The sequence below is a fragment of the Arachis duranensis genome, chromosome 10 (assembly GCF_000817695.3).
Source record: "Arachis duranensis cultivar V14167 chromosome 10, aradu.V14167.gnm2.J7QH, whole genome shotgun sequence".
Lineage (NCBI taxonomy): Eukaryota > Viridiplantae > Streptophyta > Magnoliopsida > Fabales > Fabaceae > Arachis > Arachis duranensis.
Genome location: NC_029781.3, coordinates 2,388,941 through 2,408,896, shown reverse-complemented (window position 1 = coordinate 2,408,896; position 19,956 = coordinate 2,388,941). Strand labels below are relative to the sequence as shown.

Genomic DNA, 19,956 nt, shown 5'->3' with positions numbered 1-19,956 from the left:
AATGATTCACACACTTAAACTCTAACTCTCACCTCCTATTTATAGCTATCTACCTCCTTAATGGATGGTTAGGATTAAATCTAATCAACGGTTCAGATTAATCATCCAGAACCTTCATTACAAATATATATCCTACCATAACTTTCTAAATACTTATAAATTATTCCATACTACTTTTTATACTTCTATATACATCAAGACTCTTCTAGATTACTCTATGTCCTTCCAGAGTCTTCTAAAACCTTTTAGGGTATTCCAGGACCTTCTAAGACATTCTAGAATGTTCTGGAACCATCTAGAACATTCTCAAACACTCCAAAAAACTATACAAACACCGTTAAATCTAACCTTCTAAAATTTACCCTGACACTTCGCTAATATTTTGGGTCCATATTTTTTTGTTTTAATTATTCTATTAGTCCTTATAGTTTTACTAAATTTTAATTAGGTCTCTATATTTTTTCTTTTCAATTGGATTCTTATACTGCTTTTAATTTATTAATTAGTCTTTTTCATATTAAAAAGGTTAAAATTAACAGAATTTTTCTCCCAAAATATATGTGATCAAAGATCTAGGTAGATTTTTAATTCTGAACACCTTCAATTTGCGAAAAAAATATTCAACTAACTCTAACATTTTTTACAATAGATAGGACCTAATTATAAAATTAAAAAAATGTATAGACCCAATTGAAAAGAAAAAAAAGTATAAAGACCTAATTGCAAAGTTAGTAAAACTATAAGACGAACATAATATTTGTTGATAATGTAATATACTAATATTACTCTTGTTCAAAATATTTGAATAGGTAAAAATCATTTAATGTTAAAGATGCAGTAAAACTCAAAAAATATTTTTATTGTAGTGACAATTACAAAACTTTGTGCCATTATATACCATTAATATTAAGTATACAATTGTACTCCCTTTATTTTCTTAAGTAGTCGTCCACTCAAACAAAGTGGTATATTGGAGCTAAGATACCTCACATTTAATTATATAGGAATACAATGAAGATAATTGAAGACAAAAAGAAGGAACTATATATATGCACAAGGTTGTTGCACAAAAACACAGGCTGTTTGAACTTTGAAGCTTATTATAAGTTTGTTTAATGTTATTACAACAGGCTCCCAATATAAACTGCTATTGTATGCTTGTTATAAAGCAGAGGCATTGATCATTAATAGAAATATGACTAAGATTTAACTCCTAACAAAATAAAGCAATGTATAGATCAACATCTCTGCCTTTTATTATTCAAGGATAAACTTCAATGAGTGACCTCATACCAAATATGGGTGTTATCTTGTAGTGACTGAATCCAGCTTCCAAGAAGAGCTTCTTCCATTCTTTTTCTTCCCTCTCTTTTCCAGTGACCACACTCATCATTAGCAGATCAAAGAGGAGCTTTGATTCTGTCAATTCACGCTTATCATTCTTCTCATTGATCACTATGTCTATGATTATTACTTTCCCTTCCTTACCTTTGCTTGAAATAGCTTCTCTACACATCTTCAGTACCTTAATGCAATCTTCATCACTATAAGCATGCAAAACTAACTGCGACATGAATATTAATCATACTTTAGCTAAAAAAGAAATATTAATCATACAAAAGATGAACAATTTGAATTTTGATTTTTGCATACCTTAAGAAGAATTGCATCAGCTGAAGGAATAGATTGAAACATGTCACCTCCAACAAATTTCAAGTTATTGCAATCTTGTGAATTTTCAACAACGTGTGGAAGATCAAGTACTATGCATTGCAAATGAGGCAGAGATTCAGAAAGCAACCTAGCCACGGCGCCTTTTCCGCCGCCAACATCAACCAATAAACTCATCCCCTCAAAAACAGGCTTGCAATCTTTGATCACCAAATTCATCATTCCAGAATCACTGATCATTGCTTCATTGAAGAGGCCATTAAACTCTTGGTTTTGGCTTAAATAGTCCCAAAAGCTTTTGCCATGTGCAGTGTGAAAGGGTGTAGGTTCATTTGTGTGGAACCATTCTGCCAAGAACTCAGGAGGGTGAAGTATAGCAGGATGAAACATTGCTTGAACAAAAGGAGAGAGAGTTGGGACAGTGTCTTTGAGGAGGAGCCTTGAGGAAGGTGTAAGATCATACCCCATTATTTCTTCTTCTTCTTCTTCTTTTCCACCATCAATCTTGGTTGTAACAAAGAATCCAGAATGCACCAAGAACCGCATGAGCCTATACACATATCCGGATTTGTTAGGGTCAATTTGAAGTGCCAAGACCAACTCATTAAGTGTAATGGGTTGACCATGCTTGTGGATTATGTCTGGTATTCCCAAATGAACTGCACTTTTGAGGCACATAGACCCAATGAAATGGTATGTATAGCTGTATAAATGGGATTGAGCTTGAAACAACTCTTCAGCACTCTGCATTTGTTTCATCTCCATGCTTTCTTTTGCTTATGATCAATGGTCCTTTCTTGTTTTGACAAACGAAACCACTACTGAGATGTTCTAAGGAGGTCAGAAGTGGTTAATTTATCCTATTTGATGAATCATGTGAAGTCTTATAAAATAGTAAAATCTGAAGTTCTATTGGGTTAGTTGCATAGTTGACCAGTAGTTCTTTTTCCCTTTATTTTCCCCTATTATTTTTGGCCCCCTCTTCTTGACTTGGACTCGCTCTTAATTGATATGACATTTTGGCTTCGGATGCAACTTACAAGTGGATAGAGATGACTTTTGTGCTTCGGTAGTTGATTGCAGAGAGAGGACATGACATCAATCATTATTATAATACAGCAATATGGTATCACCAACAGTGAGTTGGTTTTGTCAGCATTGTTTGGGCGTCTCATATTCAAGGTTTTACAGAGATTTGAGAATGTGCTGGGCTTGTTCGGTGAAAGAGGAAAGATGTGACAAGGGGAATAGAACAGTGACAAACCAAGTCAAGATCAATTAAAACTTAATGTCAGATCTTTTGAGAGGAGAACGAGAAATAGAGTAGCATTAGAAGTTTAGACAAATTTTGCACACTCAGCCACTCAGGTAATGGTCTGTATGAATCAAGTTAAGGTTAACCTAACTTAGGAAACATGAACCACAAATAACATATCAATGAAGAAAATTGCCTTAATACCAGCTTTCAAAAGTCTTTACAAAGCAAATATCTTGAATTAGTTTTCCAGAATACCTTACATGCATTTATTGGCTACTTCTATTGACAACAATTCAAAGAAACCAGCACTACAATATATATATATAAACCAAAACATATATATTTAGTGTGTTAAATACTGGCTAGTTGATCTTCGTGATACAAATACAGGCCAAGACCAAACCGGGCGCAAGCTTTGCAGAAAGCAATTTCCTCAGCTGCTGCAACTGCATCGCCAATGTGGCCATCACTTGGTGACACTGTCCCAGTTGCCTCACGATGTGCCTGTTATTGTTTATAAACAGAAATTGAATGCAGCTTAGACACTATAGAAGATGTTACCAAATGCACAGCTAATGTAGAAGGGAAATACTCAAATTTTATATCAGGTAAAGAGACTGCCTACACAGATGCATTCAAAACAAGGCAGCAAAACTAAATATTGATCAAAAGACCTTGCTTTTTACTTCGGAAGGACAATAACAGATAGGCTCCAAATTACACTCTAAATGTATGAAATGTTTGTAATATAAAGGAGTAGTATCTTTTTGCTAGTACAATCTTAACCTGATAAACTAAATAGCATAACCAGCAACCTGTTAACCTGATAAATAACATAGCCATTTACAATTTTACATTATTAAGCTGTTCATTTCTACAGATATACATTCTTCTAGAAAATAACCTATACCCTAATAGGGGCTTGAAAAGTATAATAAAAACATGATCAGACATATTCTGAACCCCTCAATCCATAAAGTAGCAGAACTAAGATGAAGTGAGTGAAATCACAAAGACATGCACAAGATTATTGATTCCACACACTTAGCACTATGGCAATTCCTTTTGCTATTATGACTCATAGCATTGTACAGTGCAGTCTTTGTTCAAGGGTACTCATCTCTGATCTCTTCATTCCTAATGAACAACAGTATCTCATAATCCCGGATCCTGTTGCAACTTGCCACCAGCAAGTAGCAACCTTAATGGAAACTTGACACAAATTAAACAACATACAACAAGCTTAGAGGTTACTAAATCCCTAAACATTATAAAAAGAAAACATGAATAGCTATTAACAGAATTTAAAAAAAAAAATAAGAGTAGATAATGGAAGAATCAACCCACCTCTCCATCAGATCCTCTCACAGTAACGCGATAAACCACAGTAACACTGCCATTGTCAGAGAATATGACATCACGTATCTCGCCACACCATCCTGCAATGTAAACATGAGTGAGTTAACTTTAAAAGTTTACATTTTGATTAGAGAGATCAAATTACTGAGTTTGCAAAAACATGAAGAAACCTGGAGCATAGAAGCTTAACATCCTATTAGCATGATACCTTGCAAAGAGATAGCACAAGTTAAATTAATTAGATAAAAATATTAATAACAAATACTCAAAGACAAACAGAATTTGTTTTTTGCCATCACCTTTAATCATCAATAAGATTCTTTCCAGTAATCTATATACTTACTTTTAACCCGTCCTTTTAAATATTAATAACTAACTGCTAATTAAAAATAATAAATTTTAATGATGCTCTAATCTTCTTATTAATAGTAATAATAGAAAAAAAAAAGGAAGATTAGGTAGGGAAGTAGGTTCACCTACCACGGGATTAGCGTTGGATCGCGATCGTGAGGTTTGACGATATTCTCCGGGATTCTCTTGTTGAGGTCTCTGAGAATCTCGGCGAGAGGGCGAGCCAGCGAGTTCGTGAGAGGGAACGTGGTTTCCAGGGGAACAACGTAGTTCGAATTAGGGACACCTCCTCCTTTCTTGGTCTTTCCGCCGCCGTCACTGCTGCTGCTGCTGCTGCTGTTGCTGCCGTTGGTGTTGCTCCGTTCGACGGCGCACACCACAAGGGGCAATGCAGTCCTCTTGATTCTCGTCCTCCAGCGATCTGTTAGTGTAACTGAAGCGGAATTAGGGGTTGTGGTTCTGTTAACGGCGTTGAATGATGATGATGAACAGGCAGGGATTGCATTAGTGGTGGGGGTGATGGCGAAACCCATGATTGCGTCTCTCTCTCTCCCAGATTTGATTTGAGATTGATTTTGAAGAAGGGGAAACTATATTGACTTTCTTTCAGTGTGTAGGTAGAGGTAAAAGTAGACGCCCATCAACTAATTACACAATTAATTCTAGTTAATTATTCCTCCCGTAACAACGTCATTTTAATGCTCTTTATTATTATTGTTATTAACAACGTTAATTACACATATGCTTTCTTTAGTACTAGTTTCTTTAAACGGAGTTACTCCTTTCGTGGAACGCCGTCCCGTTGACTAGTAGAGCAAAATTCTCATTTGTTTTCCTAACACAATTCTTTGTTAGAAAACATGGTTGTTTAATTTGGAATTTAGGAGGTGTACCCCATGAAAATAATGTTGGGTTTTTCGGCTTTCTATATGAAAAAAAAATGTCCAAATGTTAGTATCTAAACCCATAAATAGTTGAAACGGCTGAGGTGAGTTAGGATCGAGTGAAAGAAGTCATTTTAAAAGGAGAACACCAAACACTAAGAAGAAAAGAAGAGAGAAAGTTATTTTCGCACATACACAAAGCTGTCTCTATAAATTGGTCGCTGCAGATTCGTTAATCGTTGGATCGAACTTAAATTTAGACAGTGTGTTCTACACATCTGGTTCTTTGATTTCACCATTCGGATCTTTGATTAAATGTCTGTAGCAGGAGATATTGGCCACGGACAGTAGTTCTATTTTTGTAGTATTTTCATCTTCTTGTTCTTGTTTTGAAAGTTTTAAAACTTGGATTATTTGGCTTGTTGTATGCGCGTTTTATGCAGTAATTTGTGACTCTCTTGTACCCTATTTTTCATCATAATGAAGCTATTTTCTAGTCTTGGTGACTCGTGATTTTGACTTCTCTCATTGAGGAGGTTTTCCACGTTAAAAATCTTGGTGTGTTAGCTTGTCTCTAATTTCTGGTTTATGTGATTTTTTCGCTGCTATTGGGTATTATTGTGCTGGTGTTAATACTTGTTGTGAGTGGATATTGTTGTTCCTCTAACTCTTGCAAGTAGGAAATTGTGTGTTTTGTTCCTATCAATTGGCATCAGAGCTCAGTTTTGGGTATTTGGTTATAACTTGCTTGAAAGATAGAGGCAAATAATTCTACTAGGATGATAAGTTTGAATGGCACTAATTACCATCTCTGGAAGGGAAAAATGAAAGATTTATTGTTTGTTAAAAATCTACATTTACCTGTATTTTCTACACAAAAACCATAATCTAAAACAGATGAAGAATGAGAGTTTGAACACCAATAAGTTTGTGATTTTATTAGGCAATGAGTGGATGATAATGTTTACAATCACATTGCTAATGAGACTCATGCTAGGACTTTGTGGAATCAAATTGAATCCTAATATGCTTTCAAGTCTGGCAATAATAAATTGTACTTGTTGAATATGTTGATGAATTTGAGATACAGGGAGGGGTCACAAGTATTCGATCACTTGAATGATTTTCTAGGGGTTTTGGATCAGTTGTCAAGCATGGGAATCAAGTTTAAAGATGAGGTTCAAGGATTGTGGTTGCTAAATACTCTACCAGATTCTTGGGAGACATTTTGTATCTCTCTTATTAATTCTGCTCTGAATGGTAAAGTGAGCATGCAACTTGTTAAAGGTGGCATTTTAAATGAAGAGATGAGAAGAAAGACGCAGAATTCTTTGTCCCACTCTGAAATGTTAGTCACTGAAAATAAGAGGAGAAATCCGAATAGAAGTCAGAAGGGTAGAGGTAAAAGAAGGAGCAAATCCAAGTCAAGATACAAGAATGTTGAGTGCCACTACTGTCACAAAATGGGTCACGTTAAAAAATATTGCTATCTTTGGAAAAGGAAAAACAAAGGTAAGTAAGAAAAGAATGATGATAGTGGTAATGATCGTGTATCTTCTATTTCAAATGATCTTCTTACTGTTGATATTGCTGATTATGAATACAAGGTCAATATTGTTTCTGATGATGAGTTCAGCTAGGTAATTAATAGTGGCGCCTCAATACATGTTACATCGAAGAAGGAGTTCTTCACTTATTATACTCCAGGTAATTTTGGAGTGCTTAAGATGGGTAATGATGGCTTGGCCAATGTTATTGGTGTAGTAGATGTTTGTCTTGAGACTAATATGGGAATGAAACTGCTACTCAAAGATGTTAGACACGCTCCAGATGTTCGCTTGAATTTAGTTTCAGTTAAAAGGCTTGATAATGAAGGTTTTGTAAACACTTTCAGCTTTGGACAATGGAAGCTTACTAAAGGCAACTTGGTGGTGGCTCGAGAAAAAGGTACTTCAAGTTTGTATGTGATGCACGCCATGATTGCAAAAGGTTGTGTGAATGCGATTGAAAGTAAAAAAGTTTGTAGCTTATGGCACAAACAACTTGGTCATATTAATGAAAAAGGACTTAATTATTTAGTTCAAAAGGATGTTCTTTCTGGTTTGAAGAATGCAGAGTTGGAGAAATGTTCTCATTGCATGGCTGGCCAACAAAGAAGATTATCCTTTAAGAAGCATCAACTTTCAAAAAAATCAGACTTCTTGGAATTGGTGCACTCCGATATTTGTGGTTCTTTGAAGGTAGGTCTTTTAGTGGAGCTATTTACTTTATTACTTTTATTGATGGTCATTCAAGAAAGCTTTGGATTTATGCTTTGAAAACAAATAACCAAGCTTTGAAAAAGTTCAAACAATTTCAAGCTTTGGTTGAGAGGCAAACAGGTAAAAAGCTTAAATGTATTCGCACTGATAATGGTGGTGAGTATTGTGGACCATTTGATGAGTATTGCAAGCAGCAAGGCATTAGGCATGAAAAGACACCTCCTAAAACACCTCAGTTGAATGGTTTGGCAGAAAGGATGAATAAAACGTTGATTGAAAGAGTTAGGTGTATGCTTACTAAAGCTAAGCTACCCAAAGTCTTTTGAAGTGAAGCGCTACTTACAACGGCTCATGTGATTAATTTGAGTCCTACAATTGCTTTGGACAATGATGTTCCAGATCATTTTTGGTCAGGCAAAGATGTCTCGTACGGTCACTTGAGAGTCTTTGGATGCAAATCATTTGCTCATGTTCCAAATGATGAGAGGTCCAAGTTGGATGTGAAAACAAGGCATTGCATTTTTATTGGGTATGGTCAAGATGAGTTTGGTTACAGGCTTTATGATCCAGTTGAAAAGAAACTTGTAAGAAGTCGTGATGTAGAGTTTATTAAAACCAAACCATTGAAGACATTGATAAGACAAAGAAGAGTCAATCACAAGAGAGCAGTGACTTTACTGATGTAGATCCAGTTCAGCCTCTTCCTTCGTCAAAACTAGCAAAGAGTCAAGATCAGGAGCATATGCAGCAAAATGAGCCTTTGGTTCCTAATGACCAGGAGATAGGAGATCCGATTGATGCTCCAGTTGATGATGATGCTGATAATCAACTTGAGCTACCTGAAGATCCACTAGGTTTCTATCCTAGGAGGTCTACTAGAGAGCAACGACCTTCAACGAGGTATCCTTCTAATGAATATGTGACATTTATTGATGGATATGTGACCTTGACTAATGAGGGAGAACCTGAATGCTATGCGGAAGCTATGGAAGGCGACGACAATAAGAAATGATTTGATGCAATGCAAGATGAAATGAAATCCTTGCATGATAATCAAACATTTGAGCTTGTGAAGTTGCCAAAAGGGAAGAAAGCTTTGCAGAACAGGTGGGTTATAGGTTGAAGCATGAAGAAAATTCTCAGTGTCCAAGGTACAAGGCTAGATTGGTGGTCAAGTGATACAGGCAAAAAAAGGGGTTGACTACAATGAAATCTTTTCACCAGTTGTGAGAAGATCTTCTATTAGGACTGTTTTGAGTTTGGCTGCAAGTCTTGATTTAGAGATAGAGCAGATGGATGTGAAAACTGCTTTCCTTCATGGTGATCTTAAAGATGAAATTTACATGGAACAACCTGAAAGTTTCATAGTAAAGGGAAAAGAGGATCATGTTTGCAATCTGAAGAAGAGCTTGTATGGCTTGAAGCAAGCTCCAAGACAATGGTACAAGAAGTTCGAGTCTGTTATGGCAGAACAAGGCTACAAGAAGACTACTTCTGATCATTGTGTATTTGTTAAACAGTTTGCTAGTAATGATTTTATTATCTTTTTGATATATGTTGATGACATGCTTATTGTTAGTTAGAATGCTTCTAGAATTGATATGTTGAAGAAGCAACTTGCAATGTCATTTGCAATGAAGGACCTTGGGCCACAAAGGAGATTCTTGGTATAAGAATTGAGCATGATAGAAAGGATAAGAAACTTTGGTTGTCACAGGAGAAATACATAGAGACAATGTTGCACAGGTTTCAAATGCAGAAAGCAAAGGTCGTTAGTACTCCTCTTGCTACACACTTCAAATTGAGTTGCAAGCAAAGTCAATCAAGTGATGAAGAGAAGAAAGACATGGAAAAAGTTCCATATGCATCAGCCATGGGTAGTTTAATGTATGCTATGGTGTGCACAAGACCGGATATAGCTCATGCTGTTGGTTGTGTTAGCTTTTTTGTTTCAGGCCCAGGAAAAGAGCATTGGAATGCTGTAAAATGGATAATGAGATATCTTCGTGGTACTTCTAACATGAAGTTGTGCTATGGAAGTGATAAGCCTATTATAGTTGGTTACACTGACTCAGACATGGCAGGAGATATTAACTCTAGAAGGTCCATTTCAGGCTTCTTGATCAACTTTGCGGGTGGAACTGTGTCTTGGCAATCTAAATTGTAAAAATGTGTTGCTTTGTCTACTACAGAGGCCGAGTTTATTGCCATTATTGAAAGCGTGCAAGGAGATGCTTTGGATGAAGAAATTTTTGAAGGAACTCGGGTTTACTCAAGAGAGGTATGTGTTGTTTTGTGATAGCCAAAGTGCTATACATCTTGGTAAAAACTCTACTTTTCATTCTCGATCCAAACATATTGGTGTGAGGTATCATTGGATACGTGATGTTTTAGATGTTGAGTTACTGGAACTTGAAAAGGTTCATATTGATGAGAATGGTTATGATATGATAACCAAAGCATTACTAAGATGAAAGTTTGAAGTTTGTTGCTTAATCCCTGGATTGGCGATTACCTCCACATAGTCGTGAGGGGGAGATTTGTTGGGTTTTTTGGGCTCCCTTCCTATGTGGAGAAAAAATCCAAATATTAGTATCCAAGTCCATAAAAAGTTGAAGTGGCTGAGGTGAGTTAGGGTTGAGTGAGAGAGGTCATTTTGAAAGGAGAACACCAAACACTAGAGAGAAAAGAAGAGAGAAAGTTATTTTCGCACACACACAAAGCTGTTTTTGTAAATTGGTCTCTGCAAATTCATTAACCGTTGGATCGAGCTCAAATTTGGAAGTGTGTTTTACACATCTGGTTCTTTGATTTCACCGTTTAGATCTTTGATTTGATGTCGGTATCTGGAGATATTGGCCAAGCACAGTAGCTCTGTTTTTGTGGTATTTTCATCTTCTTGTTCTTATTTTGAAAGCTTTGAAGCTTGGGGTGTTTGACTTGTTGTATATACATTTTGTGCAGTAATTTGTGACTCTCTTGTATCCTATTTTTCATCATAGTGAAGCTATTTTTTGATCTTGGTGACTTGTGGTTTTTACTTCTCTCATTGAGGAGGTTTTTCACGTTAAAAATCTTGGTGTGTTAGCTTGTCTCCAATTTCTGATTTATGTGATTTTTCCGCTGCTATTGAGTATTATTGTGCTAGTGTTAATACTTGTTGTGAGTGGATATTGTTGCTCCTCTAATTCTTACAAGTAGGAAATTGTGTATTTTATTCCTATCAATTGGCCCCGGCAAAGGTGGTCAAAATGTAATTTTTCATTTTTATTATATTTGAGGAGTTAAGTTTTAAAGTAGTCCCTGAAATTGCACTCGAGTCTCAAAGTAATCCCTGAAGTTAATAATTACCTAAATTTATCTTCGAAGTTGCACTCCGGGACTCATAGTAGTCCTTGAGACATTTTCCGCTCATCGGAACCTTGAAACGACGTCGTTTTGAAAAAAAAAAGAAGCGTAGAAAAATGTTGTCGTTTTATATTTAAAAAAAAACAACAATCCCCTTCTTCTTCAACTCTTTAACTCTGTTTTTCTTCTTCTTCTTCAACAGTTTATAAAAATAAAAACCAACAACAGAAAATATCACAAAAAAAATAGCATTAATAAGAAAAGATCAATCAACTTAAATAGCAAGTACCAATCAACCTAAACAACAATAAGCACAAAAAATAGCAACAATAAAAAAATTAGTAATAATTACAGAATAGAAAACAACTAAAATTAACCATTGTTGTTATATTGAAACAAGATCAGCAGCAAAAATCATGCAGAATATTAAAGAACAATGATTGCATAACTAGAAAAATTAAAAAAAAAATCATTAGGGCTGAGAGAGAGAACCGTGCCAGAGGAGAGAAGAGGGAGGTAAAGAGAGACAGAGCAGATATGGAGGCCGACGAGCGGCGCGACAACAAGACAAAAACTGGCGAGCGGCGTAACGATGACAGAGAAGGTTGAGGCTTTGTACTTCTGCCTCTACTGTGTTTGAGTGTGAGAGACACTACGTTGGGGTGGGGGATGAGCTGTGTGGCACTGAAACGGAGGCCGACGAGAGGCGACGATAGCGAGGGTTGACGAGAGCTCTTATGAGTGAGAGTGTAGTTGGGGAGGGGGAGGACATCAGGTTGGAAAGGAGAAAGGGATGGAGAAGGACCTCAAGTTGGGGAAGCAGAAGAGGAAGGAAAAGGATAAGGGTGTCAGGTTGGGGAAACAGAAGGGGAAGGAAAAGATTGGGGGAAGGAAAGGGGATGGGTCGGGGATGGGGAAAGGGAAAGGAGAAGGGAACGTGTTGGGAATTAAGGTTGGCAATATATATTCTACTTACGGGTACCCAACCCGGACCAATCCGTTCGGGTAGGGTTGTCTACCCTACCCGCTGCGGGTAGAGTAGGGTAGGGTGCAAATTTGCCTGCGGATAGGGTAGGATACGGGTTTAAGGTATATCATATCCTACCCTACCCGCACCCTTAATATATTATATAACATATATGTAAAAGTTATGTTTGTATTAAAGAAGGTGAGTCTTGTCCTCACAATCTTTTTCTTATAAAAACTTGAAATAATCACTAAACAAGTTGATGATCATATTATTTGTAATTTTATGTTGAATTTCTTTAAAATTTTATTTTTTTAATTTTAACTTGAACTTAGTTTTTATTTTCTATTTTATTAATATATGTGAAATTTGGAATGGTTGAATTTTATATTTATTTGATTTTTTTTGTTTCTGCAAGTAGGGTCGGGTAGGGTAGGATTTAGAATTTTAAGGTGCTGGTAGGGTTAGGATTGAGAGATTCTCAACCTGCGGGTAGGGTTAGGGTAGAGATTCTCAACATTTTTTACGCTTCTTTTTTTTAGGGTAAAGTAATAAATTGGTCCCCTACATTTGGGCGTAATCCTGTTTTGGTTCTTAAGATTTAAAGTGTCCTATTTGAATCCAAAAAAGTTTCATTTAGCTTTAACGTAATCTCACCGTGAGGTCAAAGTTAAATAATTAATGAAATATCCTACATGACAATAATCTGAAAAATAAGTACAAGCTCTAGAAGTACAAAATAAACCGTAGATGCATCAATACATTTATTTATCATTCTCCTTAGTTCTATAGAAAATATTTTATTTAAATTATAAAAAATGATAAATAAATGTATTGATGCATTCACGGTTGATTTTGTATCTCTGGAGCTTGTACTTATTCTCAATATTATCGATCTTGTTCTTGTACTGCTGTCATGTAGGACATTTCGTTAATTATTTAACTTTGACCTCACGGTGGCACTACATTGACATTAAATGAAACTTTTTTGAATTCAAATAAGATATTTTAAACCTTAAGGACCAAAACAGAATTATGCCCAAACGTAAGAGACCAATTTAGTACTTTACCATTTTTTTAAAAAAAAACGACGTCGTTTCAAGGTTTCGATGAACGGAAAATGGTTCAGGGACTAATATGAGTCTTAGAATGTAACTTTAAAGATAAATTTGGATAATTATTAACTTCAAAGATTATTTTAAGACTCGAATGCAACTTCAGAGACTACTTCAAGACTTAACTCTATATTTGAGTCTTATTAAAATAATTTAAAACTAACGGTCTTACCGAAACTTATAATTAATGTTTTTAAAGTTTTAAGTAATAATATGAAAAAAAATACTCAGTTTGGTCCCTAAAGTTACACTCGAGCATCAATTTAGTCTTTAAAATTTTAATTGTCTCAATTTAGTTCCTAAACTTTTTAAATTTTAATCATGTTAGTGCATGCAATAGTTTCTATCACAGAATCAATTAAAAAAATTAAAAATTAGATTAAAGCAATTAAAATTTTAAGAACTAAATTGAGACTCTGAATATAATTTTAAGGACTAAACGAAATATTTTCTCAAATAATATAATTTGGAAGTTGGCGAACGCTGAACGGAGGTTAGTACACTAACACAGTCACAGGAGTTCGACTGTTCGGTAGCGTTTGGTGGAGAGACAGAGACAGAAAGACTGAGACTGAGAGACAGAGACTGAGAGATAGGGATTGAAACAAATCTCAGTATTCTGTTTGGTGCAAAATGAGAGACAGGAATTGAAACAAGAATGAAACTCTAATTTAATTTGCACAAAGAGTAAAATTGGAATTAATTAATTGAAATGAAAGTATTTAAGGTATAAAATGTTATTAAAGTTTCAGTTTCCATCTCTAAAAATTTTAGTCCCCTGCGTCCCTACTTTTTGGAGGTACTGAAATACTAAAATTTTGGAGACAGAGACAGAAATTTTAGTACCAGTCTCTGAACTAACAAACACAATACTGAGTCTCAGTCTCTCAGTCTCTGTCTCAGTACCTGAAAACAAACGCTTGTATGGCCGAGAAGGGAAAATGTCCATTCAGTCCTTTTTCTCATAAAAATATTATCACTTGCAATAAAGCCCAACAAGTTAGACTTATATGGCCCAAATGTTATGTTTGGCGCAATCCAAACTAGTATTCGTTTAAGAACAAAAAAAATAGGTAGCCTTCGTTTTGGTTAACGTTGGGAAACACCGAGAGAAACCTCAATTGTGTCAGAAATGGCTACAGTGGCAAGCACCTCACTGTTCACCCCTCTTGTTCCCCTTCTCCCCAGCACCAAATTCTCTCCAACAACACTGCACCTCGCCAACACAACCACCAAAGACTCCAACTTTGCCATCACCTGTTCTTCTTCTTCTTCCAACGGCATTTTCCACACTGAGCAAGAATTGCTTGAAGCCATTGCCGACTATGACGGCAACGACCTCCCCTGCCTCAGGACCTATGAGAATGACCTCGCCCAGCTCACCCTCCTTGGAACCGTCGATTTCAGCCAGGCCTTAACTGCGGCCGCCGCTGACGGCGGCGAAGTCGCCGACGAGCATGTCAACGCCGACATGGATGCCATGGTCGTCGAAACCATGAATCCTGGTCCTTCCGGCGAGAGAAGCACTGTCTCTACCCGATTGGTTAGTTCAATTCAATTTCCCTTGTTTAAACGAAACTCTGTTAATAGCAACAACAATGAGTATTATATTTTTGGGGTGTGGTTATGTTCAACAAAATGCTCAAATTCCACTGAAAAATGTAACTATATAGGTTTCATTGCTTAATAGTTAATGTTTTTCTTGTATCTAAGTTGCTTGGTAAAGTGAAAGTGTTGGAGCTGAAAACATGGTATGCTTTGTATTGATGGAACAATGATATTAACATATTAAAGGAGTGTTTATGTATTGCATTTGTGTATATTGAACCATGCACTAGGTCTGACTGGAATTTTAGGATGCCTTTGGTGGTCTGTTTTGGAAACATTTGGTGTTAAGTATGTTGCTAATTTCTAGATGAAACTTAGAAATGCAATTTGAGGTTTAGATCTTTAAAGCCTGTTTGTCTTGACAGTTCTTACCTGCTAAGAAAGTTAAAGAAAAGGCGGCTAAGCTCAAGAAGACTATCTCGAGAGATATTTTTTCTAGCAATGCATCCAGAGATATACTTGCTATGACCTTTAGGCAAGTGGTTCTGCAGCAGCTTTGGAACTTTGAGCTGATTGTCTTTGAACCAGGAGAAGAACGGAACATGGGGGATCTTGAAGCCCCGAGAGAGGTATGTTGCTTACCTTTACTTTCTTTTGAAAATGAGATTTTATTTTCTCCATTGTTTTTTGTAAATTGTAATGGCATATTAAAATGTCTGTCCTGCAGGTGGCCCTGATACTGATACATTCAGTTGTTTTTATGCATTTCATATAAGCAGGTTTCTGCATCTTTTGCCCTTGGCTCATCTGATGAATCTCTTATCTCCAAGCTTGCAGAAGCTGTTTGCATTGCTGCTCTTCAAAACACTCAACAAGAATTTCTAAATAATCTAAATGGTGGTAATAAAAGCAGTTTCTTTCGCTGGTTTAAGAAGTCTAAAAGGATACAATCAAATGATTCTTCGGTCTTCTTGTACAAATTATTTGAAGATGAGATAGTTGAAAATGCCAGGAGTCTATTGGATAAATATAATTTAATGAAGGATAGTGATAAGCCTTTGAAAACAAAATCAATGCATCGCTGGTGGAAGCCATCGTTTTACGAGAAATTAGAAAAAATTGGCGGTTCTCATTTCGGTGCTTGGGCAAGCGAGTATGTACCTACATATCGGTTAGAGATTGATGCCAATATAATGGGAGATGCAAAAATTCATGGCTGGAAGAAGTCTGCAGATAATAGGTGGGAAGCTCTTTTGACCCACTCTCAAATGGTACTTTATCTTTACCTTTTGCATTGAATGCCTTTTGGAGTTTTGGCGGTGGAATTAATTTTTTTGTTCTCAATTTTCTGTTTTACCTTTTGCATTGAATGCCTTTTGGAGTTTTAATGGTGAAATTTATTTTTTTGTTCTCAGTTTTATGTTAAATAAATATAAGGAAGAGAACATGGTAAGACACTGGGGGTCAATGTTCTTGTTCATGAGTATTGGGTGGCCTCATTGCTTCTAGTTGCTAAAGTGTCAAATGATACTCTTACTTTACTACATAAGAAGGGGCAATTGAGCACACTACTCAGTGATTAACTTGACCAAAGAAAAGTAATATTTTTCTTTTGTGTTAAATAATTCATGCAAAACCATTAAAACACAATTATGACTTCCTCTAAATTTTCTGGTTAAAAATATTATAGTGCAAACCCAGTCAGGAAGAAAAAAGATGATCAGGAAAGCAAACTAACAAAAACGTGCAAAGTGTAAGGGTTGATAAAATATTAATGAAGACTGAGGGTGAGGCTGAGAAACAACCTGGAGAGTTACAGACAACTTTCTAAACAGATCAGGCTCTTAACCCAATGATAATGTGTATGGCTGTTTGTTAACTTCAACTATGATGGCTTTATGTATATATATATATACATGATTTTAATTATTGATTATTGAACATATTGCTGCATAGGCTTACCTGAAATTATGTGACAACTATGTTATCAATATCATGTGTACAATTGATGTTCATTTTGCTCCAAATTTCACAATATTGCAGGTTCGATTGGCAGAAGTGCTAGATATGTATTATGTGGATCCTTATTCACTAGTTGATAAGCAATTATCCTGTAGTGTGGCAGCCAATGTTGCCAGTGTGTCTAATAAGAAGGTAGTCAAGTGTCTGTGTCTGTTGCTTGAAGAGTAATATTTTCATCTTATATTTCCTTCATATGACTCCACTGAGGTAGCACTTACCTGTTTTTTTTTTTATCATTTTAATTGGTAGGGGGGCTTGTCTTTATCAAAACTGTTGTCAGTCTCCCTTGCAAGTGGTATATTTCTTTTTGCAGTCACTGCTCTGGGTCAATTATGTTTGCCTCATTTGTTCAAGGAAAAGAAACACCTTGTAGATCATAGATCTCTGCCATCATCTGAAATCAATGTTGTAATGCATGGCAGTTCGGATGCAACAAAGGTACGCAGTTTATTCTTTCCCCCCCTTCTATGATTTGCTTATTATGTAGAAAATATTCAGAAACAATTTATATGCTCAATTTATGTGTTGTTTGGGAATGCAGATTTCATTTTCTTGTTCATTTCAATTTATAAGCTCAATTTTCTTGCTATCTGCAAACAACAATGAATGCTATTAGAAAAAGGCTTGTCATATTAAATGCTATTAGAATCAACAAGTCTATAGCATTGAGCTGTCTAATTTCTGCCAGTCTGCCACTTTCTTGTCATTGTTATGAGTTTGCTTGGTATGCTGTGACAGTGACTGGTGCAAAGGTTATAAACTTACCTCTGGGGGTAGGAAAATCATGATCTGGTTAGCAGATCCAAAGCTATAGAAATTGAGTGTAGGTATTTTGTTGAAATGGAATGGCCTTACCTTACCTTTTTTTTTTTAAATAAACAAAAGTTGCATCAGTGGTGGATATTTACAAATAAAAAAAGTATGTCATAAGCTTTAGCTTTTAATCTGCATATTTTTACCCTTTGTAATTCTTCCTCAGCCACATCATGTTCCATGGCTGTTTTCTTGTGTTCGTGCTAGCATATCTGTATTGTTCGTTTTCGTGTTACCATACCTTTAACTTCTGTCTGAAAAGTGCTTCTTTTTGTTGGCTATATTGCATGGATAGTTGGAAGATTTTTGCACATTAGCTGTTGAAAAGGTAAAGGATGCTCTTGGGTGGTCCGGTGACATTAGGAAGGAAGATGGTATTGGCGTCTATATTGGAAAATTGCCGCCCTACTTGAGAAGAGGTGAAGGCGATGCTACTCTCAATACCACTCTAGATAACTTAGATGCAGATGTAGTAGAGTCCATGGAGGACATTGATAGTTACCAGGTACTCCAGATCCTCAGAATATTCTAAATAACCTTGCCTTCTCTTTGGCGCATCTTTAAAGTTAACAGATGACTTGTCATGAGAACTTCAATTTCATGAGCCTCCATAATGCGGGGTAAAAACTGCATTCATGTGACGCGTCATGTTTGATCTGTGTTTATCAACCTGGTCCGGATGCACGACAATGGTATCTGGAAACTCTTAATAGTACATTTGATTCTGTCCTTGACCTTGCAATTGCTTGAAAATCAGGTGGTTTTCTCTAGCGACGGAAGCGTAATTGGTTTTCAACCTTTAAGTCGGGTGGCCGTCTTTCGATGGGCTGCTAATCCTCTAACGAGGGAGCTATACGGAGGGAAAAAGCTTTCACCGAGTAAGTTCTAGTTGCTTTTTAGAACACAATTAGAAGGCTAAGAAATGTTTTCGTTGTAGAGTTGTTAATGTCAGTGAATCCGGATGCTTATTTTGCTGTAGCTAGGCCATTTCGGTGATTAATATTAATAGCAATACTTCCTAATATGCTGGTTTTACTTATAAACAGCAATGATGCACAATTTTATTCAATAGATTTTGTGAGAAGTTGAAAACGTCCTTCCCCAGCTTTGCCTTATTGTTTGAAAAGTATTGATGTTATTGACCAACACGTTCTGTTTATAAATTTGAAGTGAATAGATTTAAAGTTGACTTCTTGTATTGTTACCTCATTTGATCAAACATATAATTATTCAATGGGGCAGTATGAAAGAGTTTCTTTTTAATAATTAAGTATATCCTTAAGAATAGAATTCTGTCAAGGGAACGAGAATCAATATGAAGAAAGTATAAAGTAGAAAGCACTCCTACCTGATTATAGAATTGCCGGGAGATAGCACTCACGAACTACATGACTTTCTAAACCGTTGGCAATTTTTAGAATGAGAAGAGCATGAAGTATCACATTCTTGTGCAATCCACACTGTTTGAGCTCTATTCTACATAACTTGGCAGAAGTATCACATTCTTGGCCTTGATTCCTTCTGGCAACAATGGGCACCACTTCGTTTCATGTTGCGGTGTATCCATGGTTTGCCTTAGGCCATCTTACATCATACCTTCACATATCCAACAAACTTGCTGAGAGAGGCAACAGGATTTCATTTCTAATGCCTAGAAATACCATACCCAAATTGGAACATTTCAATCTCTACCCAGATCTCATCTCCTTCATTCCGATAACCATACCAGACGTCGATGGCCTCCCTCCTGGGTCTGAAACAACTGCAGACCTTCCTTTCTCATTGTATTCCCTTCTCATGGCAGCAATGGACCTCACTGAGCCTGCCATTGAAAATTTTCTCAGAGAGCTTAGACCCCATATGGTATTCTTTGATTTCACATATTGGTTACCTGCATTGGCATCCCGGTTAGGCATTAAGGCTGTAAATTACTGCACAACTAGCCCTGCCGTTGTAGGATATGTTATAAGCCCAGAAAGAAAACTCCATGAAAAGTCACTAACAGAAACTGATCTATTACACCCTCCACCAAGCTTTCCTGCATCAGCCATGCGGCTACAACCTTATGAAGCAAGAGATGTAGCTGCTATCACTATAAAGAGTCACGGTAAAGGCATTTCATTTATGGAGCGCCAAATTATATCTTTCACCAGCTGTGATGCTGTCATTTTCAAAACTTGCAGAGAAATGGATGGTCCTTATTGTGATTATCTTGAAAGGCAAATGAGAAAGCAGGTGTTTATGGCAGGACCAGTTTTGCCATACCCACCAATATCCAATTTAGAAGAAAAATGGGTGACTTGGCTAGGAAGTTTCAAACCGAAAACAGTGATTTTCTGCGCTTTTGGAAGTGAATGCA

General features: G+C 36.3%; 4 protein-coding genes across 5 annotated transcripts in view; 2 read left to right on the top strand and 2 right to left on the bottom strand.

Moving 5' to 3' along the window:
* Nucleotides 1–1,082: 1,082 nt before the first annotated feature.
* On the bottom strand, nucleotides 1,083–2,551 carry LOC107468377 (trans-resveratrol di-O-methyltransferase). Its single transcript, XM_016087662.3, has 2 exons — nucleotides 1,654–2,551; nucleotides 1,083–1,564 (listed from the first exon to the last, which is right to left on the bottom strand). Exons 1-2 carry the CDS (start codon nucleotides 2,434–2,436, stop codon nucleotides 1,262–1,264), a joined length of 1,086 nt encoding a protein of 361 aa, XP_015943148.1. The 5' UTR covers nucleotides 2,437–2,551; the 3' UTR covers nucleotides 1,083–1,261.
* Nucleotides 2,552–3,103: 552 nt separating this feature from the next.
* On the bottom strand, nucleotides 3,104–5,305 carry LOC107468346 (DNA repair RAD52-like protein 2, chloroplastic). The gene is made up of 4 exons (XM_016087618.3): nucleotides 4,769–5,305; nucleotides 4,459–4,496; nucleotides 4,277–4,368; nucleotides 3,104–3,433 (listed from the first exon to the last, which is right to left on the bottom strand). The coding sequence occupies exons 1-4, from the start codon at nucleotides 5,170–5,172 to the stop codon at nucleotides 3,281–3,283; spliced, it is 687 nt and encodes a 228-aa protein (XP_015943104.1). The 5' UTR covers nucleotides 5,173–5,305; the 3' UTR covers nucleotides 3,104–3,280.
* Nucleotides 5,306–14,276: 8,971 nt separating this feature from the next.
* Nucleotides 14,277–18,513, top strand: LOC107468321 (uncharacterized). 2 transcript variants are annotated; one of them, XM_052254995.1, is made up of 7 exons: nucleotides 14,277–14,757; nucleotides 15,188–15,391; nucleotides 15,593–16,033; nucleotides 16,806–16,916; nucleotides 17,034–17,222; nucleotides 17,893–18,102; nucleotides 18,355–18,513. In XM_052254995.1, exons 1-7 carry the CDS (start codon nucleotides 14,347–14,349, stop codon nucleotides 18,484–18,486), a joined length of 1,698 nt encoding a protein of 565 aa, XP_052110955.1. In that variant the 5' UTR covers nucleotides 14,277–14,346; the 3' UTR covers nucleotides 18,487–18,513. The 2 variants fall into 2 exon arrangements, with proteins under 2 accessions (XP_052110955.1, XP_015943074.1); XM_016087588.3 differs by having other exon boundaries at nucleotides 14,278–14,757; nucleotides 15,542–16,033.
* A 614-nt stretch (nucleotides 18,514–19,127) lies between these two features.
* The window catches only part of LOC107468214 (cyanidin 3-O-galactoside 2''-O-xylosyltransferase FGGT1-like), a 1,402-nt gene continuing 573 nt past the window's right edge, over nucleotides 19,128–19,956 (top strand). The window contains exon 1 of the mRNA XM_052255250.1: nucleotides 19,128–19,953. Within this exon, the coding sequence (XP_052111210.1) occupies nucleotides 19,128–19,953 (826 nt within the window). The remainder of the gene's footprint in view (nucleotides 19,954–19,956) is intronic.